The sequence below is a fragment of the Verticillium dahliae genome, genomic scaffold (genome assembly GCF_000150675.1).
Source record: "Verticillium dahliae VdLs.17 supercont1.18 genomic scaffold, whole genome shotgun sequence".
Lineage (NCBI taxonomy): Eukaryota > Fungi > Ascomycota > Sordariomycetes > Glomerellales > Plectosphaerellaceae > Verticillium > Verticillium dahliae.
In genome coordinates, this window is record NW_009276923.1 from 329,498 (window position 1) to 336,399 (window position 6,902).

The following is a 6,902-nucleotide window of genomic DNA, read 5'->3' on the forward strand; positions in this document are numbered from 1 at the left end:
CCAGCTGCTCTGCTGTGCTGGGTCATCATCTCAAGAACACCATCATACACCCCTTTACACTCGCCGACAACAGGCACTACGTGTTCTACATCTTCCGGTACACGATCCTGGCCTCGTCTTGGCTCCGCGAGCTCTTTACTTTTGCGTACCTGTTCTGCTTCCGCCTTTGCTGGGCCGCACTGGCGCCGTGCAGCCCAGCCGTAGATATGGCCTGGACCCAGGACTGCTCCGACTACGGCTTTGATGTGGACGAGACACCGCCCTACACCTGCCATCCCTTCTGGGGTCTAGTGTGCACGAACCAGTCACTCGAAAACAAGAAGCGCCCAGATTTCACCCAAAACCCCGACGAAATATCCTCGAAGCCCACGAACAAGGAAAACCCCGAGGACGAGCGGGCTATGCGTCCCAATGGCGATCAGGCCCCGCAGTCGTCAACCGTGATACTGCTCCTCGTAGCCACGACGCTGTCGCTCATGACGGCGCCCCTCGTCGAGCCCCGGTACTTCATCCTGCCGTGGGTCTTCTGGCGTCTGCTCGTCCCGGCGTGGCGGGCTCACGAGCACACTGTGGCCGGGGAGGAACCCGTCCACCGCGTGCTTGGTCTCGACTGGTTCTTTGCGTGGGGAAGGCGTGTCGATCTGCGCGTCGTCGTGGAGACGCTGTGGTTTGTCGCCATTAACGTTGTGACGATGGCCATTTTTTTGCTCAAGCCGTATGTCTGGAGGGCCGAGGACGGCACCATCCTTGACGAGGGTCGTCTGCAGCGGTTCATGTGGTGAGGAGGTTTGGCTCAACAAGGAGAGAGAGAGAGAGAGAGACGCACTATTCATAGGCAGATGATGAGCCTCCGTCACATAGGTACGCAGGAAATGCAATACAGGCAAAAGACCTGGGATCATGATTTATGCTTTTGATCTCATGATAGGCCACCACATCGGGCCGGCGCGGTCTCCTCTACGTCACAATCTGACAGAGCGTGCGTCTCATGCGCGCCAAAAAGTCGTGATTCCCTCCCACTCGTCCTTGGAGTCCCCCAAACGCCGTTTCCCAGCATTGTGCACGTTTCCAATCCCTATGTACAACAAGCGACGGTTGTCGTGTATGTAATCGATGTTCCGATAGTCCCCCCATTGTCCGAAACCCATTTCCCCAAATAACCCATGTCGTGTTGACAAGAAAATTCATATTGTCGCATCATCCACCAAAGAGAGCTCAAGCAAGCCAAAGCACATCATAAGCTCATCCGATCGAGACTCAACCCGTCATTACTCCTCACCCGCCTCACGACGCCCATCTTGAAGAACCTCTCCTCGCCGCCTGCCGTCCGCCCGCCGACATACCACTTTTCCGCGCCGAGCACGTCCCTGAACCCCTCGCTCGAGCTGTCGCTGCCGCGCCCTCGACCGGGAGACGACGCGGGGATGGGCACGCCATGCGCGACGCGCGGCGCCGCGCGGTGAGTGCAGCGGCAGCTGGTTGACGACGCTGCCGGTCGCCGAGGGGGGGGCGATGGCGCGCGGGTTCGAGGACGCGGACGAGGCCGACTGCTGCTGGGCATAGGCGGCTGCTGAGGAGGACGAGGCCGACTGGGTTGTGTGCTTGTTCGGTTGCTGGGCGAGGGATGATGTGTTGGGTGCCTGGCGGAAGGAGGCGAAGAAGGTGGAGAGGAAGAAGGGGCGCTGGGTGGGCATGTTTGTGTTGGGCATGTCGTCGGCTGGGGGGTTGCCGTCACAGGACGGGTTCGGGATCAGTTGAAGTGAGTCGAGGAGGCAGAAGGGGATCTTGACGTGAACCCTTGAGATGAGAGGGAGGTAGGTAGCAGCGCGCAGTATTGATACTGCGGCTGAAGATGTTGGTGTCGGAGGGCTTGAGTCGTTCGGGTCGAGTCAAGAGTACGGTCTCGAGGTTGCGATTCTGGCTCGGTCGCGGGAGAGGCTTTGCCTGTGGTCGTGATTGATCGTCTCGAACGAGAGATGGCTCGTGTTGGTTGGGAGGGCGATGTCTGGGTGATGAGAGGGCGACGAGGATGAGCCGATAGTGGGCATTTGGCGGGGAAGTTGGCGACCTAAAATCCTGACGTCGAGGCGCTCTTTCCTTCTTCGAGTGCCGGTAGGACCAGTCTTGCCCCGTCAGGCCATGTGCGGTTTCCGATTGTTTCCTTGCTCGGGTGGACCGTGGGACCCAGAGCCCCGCTGAGGTGGACTCTCCAGGTCTTGTCGGCCAATCTCGGATAGGTCACTGGGATGGGGGGCTTGGGGGGGCAGGGGCTGTGGGGGTGCGGGTGGACATTGAGTGTGTAATCGTGGGGAAGTCATTCGCTCGCGCGTCCCACGGGACGTCCCTGCACTGCCCGTAGCCCTGGGGGCATGTTGGCGACTGCCATATACCATGAACTAAGACATGAACTAAGCCCAATATGTCTTTCCCCTGTGATGTTCTTATCGATAAAGGCTGGCTTGGCCTGCGACCCAACCCGATGTTGATCGTAGTGGAGGTCAGAATTCCCCTGCAAACAAGCTCAGGGGGACCTGTCGACAATACCGCCTCCTGGGGCCGACAACTCTACATGTCAGGGCTGGGTCTCCAACACCACGGCGAATGGCTCAAGCTGAGCTCGGCAGCAGACATAGAGACCAATCTGGTGCTTTATTTACAGCATCAGCGTGCTGCCGCCGACTTCCAGAATCATCTTTGGAACCAGAGAACACAGCTCGCGTTGCTTGTCCGCAACGCTCTTCACCTTCAAGCCGAGGACGGTTGCGAGATATGTTCACGCCAATCATGGATACAAGGTGGATTCAACGTCTGCGTCATGGTCGCTGTCAAATCTTCTGGCAGGTCCACAACCTATGTCCTGCGCTGTCCATTCCCCCACCGGGTAGCTGAATCTCAATACCCAGGCACAATGGACGAAAAGCTCAGGTGTGAGGTTGCCACATATATTTGGATCCAAGAGCACTGCCCAGATATCCCCATCCCAAAGCTTCATGCATTTGGCTTCACCGATGGGAGACAGGTTCGTTCCCCAGTCCCTTTCCCACTTACACACTTCTCACCTTTCTCAGTTCACCCAGCACGACCAAGCGTCCTTGCTCGCTCGTTTTTGCCGATATATCCGACGACAAGTACACCGTCTCTTCGGCCTTTCACTCCTCTCGAACTACCATCCATCGTCCTGCCCTCCGACATCCAAAGTTGGTCACATGCTCCTCGAATACATTCGTCCCGACGTTGGTCAGATGCTTTCTACGACGTGGGAATCTTTCAAGGATGAGCCGCAGCGTAGTCGCCGTCTCTTCAAGGCGATTTCACGACTCATACTCTCGCTGGCTCGAGTGCCTCAAGCGCGGATTGGCTCCTGGCGATTCAACCCGGACGATTGCACTATTTCGCTGACAAACCGCCCGCTCATGGTTTCGACAATGACATTCGAGCACAGTGGTACCCCGCGAATAATACAGCAAGATCAGACATATTGTTGCACGGACAGCTTTGTCGCAGACACGCTTACATTATACGACGAACATATGCGTCACAACCCGCACGCAGTCGCAGACGAGGAGGATGCCTATGAGAGGATGGCCATGAGGACGCTACTGCGAGCTGTTTCGCACCATTTCTTGATGCGCGAACTTCGCCAGGGGCCTTTTATCTTACAATTCACTGACTTGCACCAGAGTAATATCTTTGTCGACAACGACTGGAACATCACATATCTGGTTGACTTGGAATGGATTTGCGCTCTACCGGCAGAGATGTTATCTGTGCCATACTGGCTCACGGGCTGTAGCGTTGACGAAATCGTGGGCGAGCAGTACGAACTCTATGACGCGACCCGCCAAACATTCTTATCCATCATGGACGAGGAAAGAACGGCCAAGCAGAAGGAACTAACCCTTATACTCCGCAACTCATGGGAATCCAAGGGTGTATGGTTCTGGGCATCCCTGAAGTCCTTGAACGCCTGGCACTTTCTGTTCCAAGACCATATATTGCCAAAGTTCTTTGCCAATAATCAGGCAATAGCCTTGCTGAAGCCAGCCTCAAACCTCTGGCAAGAGAATGCTGAAGCGATGGCGAAGCAGAAGGCCAAGGACGAGGAAGAGTACCGAGAAGAACTCGAACGTAACTGTAGTGTCAAATAGTTAGGCATTCTAGGAGGACAGTTGGTGGGATAGCAAAACCATGCACCTTGCTAATTCTTGCCGTCCTTCTTTTTTCCCCTCCGCCTTCTCGCCGCATCACCCGAGGAGATGACTTGCTGGTGTTGTGGAGGTCTAGGGAGAAAAAGGTGTTGTATTAGGAAGCTATTCTCTAGGGCAGGAGGGTGCCTGGAACTAAGCTATAGGAGGGAGGTGCCAGGGCATAGGCCACCTAGTATTAGGTGACCGCTAGAAGCCCTAGGCGAATACCACTAATACCCCCCTATAGGCACTATCTAAGGCGTATTAGCTATTAGGTCTATAAGAGTCCCCGTAAGCACCTTGTAATAGGCCTCTTTCCTAATCCTAGTACTCTAAAAATGCAATCTCCCGGCTAATTAGAAGCCTAGGATTAGTATAATAATAATAGCTAACTTAGTTTATATTAATAAGGCGTAATTAGTAAGTAAATTCTATATACTTCTCGAGGCTAAGGCTTTTTATAAGTCTATTAATAGGTATTTTAGCGGAAGGTATATAGCGAAGCTTAAAATCGTTTACGATAATACGTTTTTAAACTTATTTATATCGAATATCGATATAGCGAGTATATATAGCGTTAAGAGGGTTAAGGGTAATTATTAGAGTATTCTAGCTATTTATTAATAAGATAAGAGGTCTCGGAATCTATACTTTAAAGGCTACTATAATATCCTTAATCTAATTTAGAATAATATTTATAGGAATAAGATTAATAAATTTAGCTTCTAAGGTATTAAGAGTAATAAATTATTATTTATACGATTTCTAGGCTATAGGGCTATTAATAAAGAAGACTATATATCCTCTTATAGAAGTATAATTATAATAATCGCTATATAAGGTATCGCTTATAGTAAAGAGCTTAACGTTAATATACTTATAATACTTAATTCTAAGCGAGAGGGTACTTTTAAAGTAGCGAAATATATACTTAATAGCTATAAAGTATTTATCGATTAATCCGCTATTCCCCTCGTAGAGCTTTAAGATATTAAAGCTAATATTAAGGCGGGTATTATAGTTAAGATAGTTAAGAGTATTTATTATCTTTTAATATTTCTTTAATATTTAAGGGTTATATAAGGTAATATCTAAATAAGGAAATAAAGAGCTTAAAGCTTAAGGGGTCTTAATTAGATTAGCTTTATTAAAGCTAAAGTATTATAGTATCTTTTAAGTATATTTATATTAATATAATAAAGTAAAGCTATTCTTAATATTATAGGTAATATATATATTAATAAACTTATTAATAATTAATATTTCTTTAAAATCGTAGATTAATTTTAATATCTAGATAGCTCCCTTAATAGCCTTAATAGAAGGCTTAATAATAATAACGTTATTAATATATATTAATAGAATAACTCTAATATATTTATTATATAAGAGATATAGGTTCTTTATAATATAAGTATAGCCTAGTTTATTTAGCTTCTTAAATAGGAATTAAAACTATTAAAGGGGAGCTTCGCGAAGCCCGTAGAGGGTATTATTAAAGCGATAAACCTTATTAATACTATCCTTATATCTACGAGGCTATTAGACGAATATATAAATATTAATAAGAGTAAGGGCTATAAGAAATATATTATCGAAGTTAATAATAATAAATTAAAGGTCTAAATAAATAACGAGGGCGAAGAATAAATAGATTAAAACCGAGTAAGTAATTATAGCGTAAAGGTCCTATATAGCCTATTAGCTTAATTAACGATTACCGTAGACTACCTACTTAGTATAAAATCGCTAAAAGGAAGTCTTTATATTAAGAACCTATATTCCTAAGAGGACCTTAATACTAGTAAGGGGGTCTACTAGGGTCTAAGTCTTACGCTTAAGTAAGTTAATAATTTATTTATTAAAAGCCGGTTTCTAGAGATATTAGTTAAGACCCTTCTTCGTAGTATTAATAGTCTTCGGAATATCGATATCCGATATTATAGAGTAAGCCTAGGCTATAGAATAGGCTAGGAGAGGCTTAGTTAGAGCGTCGAGAATATTAGCGTTTATATAAATAGCTTACTCTATAAGGAGTAGAGTCCTAGCGCTTAGGGATAGGTTATTAATACGGGTTTTAATATATTAACTTATAATATAAAGAGTATTATATATAGACCTATAGGGAGGTAGAGGCGCTATAGTACGAGGAGGCGACGATATATATTCCGTTAAAGGGTCTAGAGACTCCCTATATAGTAAGGTGTTACGACCTGGCAGCTTCCGAAGGGGGAACACTGTCAGAGGGTTGGGGTTGCTGTTTGCAGAAGCTTAGGTTGTGACTCTGAGACGATGTGGTGTCGTAAGGCGTTGCGCACTCGTTACAATGAATACAAGGTAAGACTTAGATTGATCACTGTCGTGAGAAAGAATGTATCTACAAGTCCAGAATGTCCGTCCTTATATACCTGCCATCCTGTCCTTGTTGTGTTAGGTGGTGAGCTCATGTTGGATGGCTCACTGGTTAGTTGTTGGTGATCCATGATGTTAGGATCACGGTGTGTTATCCCGTGAGCCATTCCCTGGCTCACTGCGGCGTCCTTTGGTGAGCCCGACGACTCACCCTTTATGTCTGAGTGAGCCATCACGTGATTTGCCAGGTGGGCCCGATTCTTATCTTATCGCGCTCCCTGATCGCGGGGTCGTCGATTCGCGGCCGCCCTGCTTCCTTGGTGTTACATGCTCCTCCTCCAGCCGATGTCCCAGCGGCCAGTG

General features: G+C 47.9%; 3 protein-coding genes across 3 annotated transcripts in view; 2 read left to right on the top strand and 1 right to left on the bottom strand.

Annotated features, from left to right (window-relative positions):
- Positions 1 to 782, top strand: part of VDAG_07893 (alpha-1,2 glucosyltransferase ALG10) — a gene marked incomplete at both ends in the record, with an annotated part of 2,411 nt that extends 1,629 nt beyond the window's left edge. Inside the window, one exon of the mRNA XM_009652659.1 lies at positions 74 to 782. Within this exon, the coding sequence (XP_009650954.1) occupies positions 74 to 782 (709 nt within the window). The remainder of the gene's footprint in view (positions 1 to 73) is intronic.
- Positions 783 to 1,268: 486 nt separating this feature from the next.
- VDAG_07894 (uncharacterized protein) lies at positions 1,269 to 1,709 on the bottom strand (the record flags this gene model as incomplete). Its single annotated transcript, XM_009652660.1, has 1 exon — positions 1,269 to 1,709. The coding sequence occupies one exon, from the start codon at positions 1,707 to 1,709 to the stop codon at positions 1,269 to 1,271; it is 441 nt and encodes a 146-aa protein (XP_009650955.1).
- Positions 1,710 to 2,580: 871 nt separating this feature from the next.
- VDAG_07895 (uncharacterized protein) lies at positions 2,581 to 4,491 on the top strand. The gene is made up of 2 exons (XM_009652661.1): positions 2,581 to 3,019; positions 3,069 to 4,491. The coding sequence occupies exons 1-2, from the start codon at positions 2,816 to 2,818 to the stop codon at positions 4,146 to 4,148; spliced, it is 1,284 nt and encodes a 427-aa protein (XP_009650956.1). The 5' UTR covers positions 2,581 to 2,815; the 3' UTR covers positions 4,149 to 4,491.
- Positions 4,492 to 6,902: the final 2,411 nt, after the last annotated feature.

Bases quoted from the DNA above. Each gene is read 5' to 3' on its own strand.
- VDAG_07895 (XM_009652661.1), top strand. From the start codon at position 2,816: ATGGTCGCTGTCAAATCTTCTGGCAGGTCCACAACCTATGTCCTGCGC. The intron at 3,020-3,068 runs GTTCGTTCCCCA...CACCTTTCTCAG, and splicing joins GCTTCACCGATGGGAGACAG to TTCACCCAGCACGACCAAGC.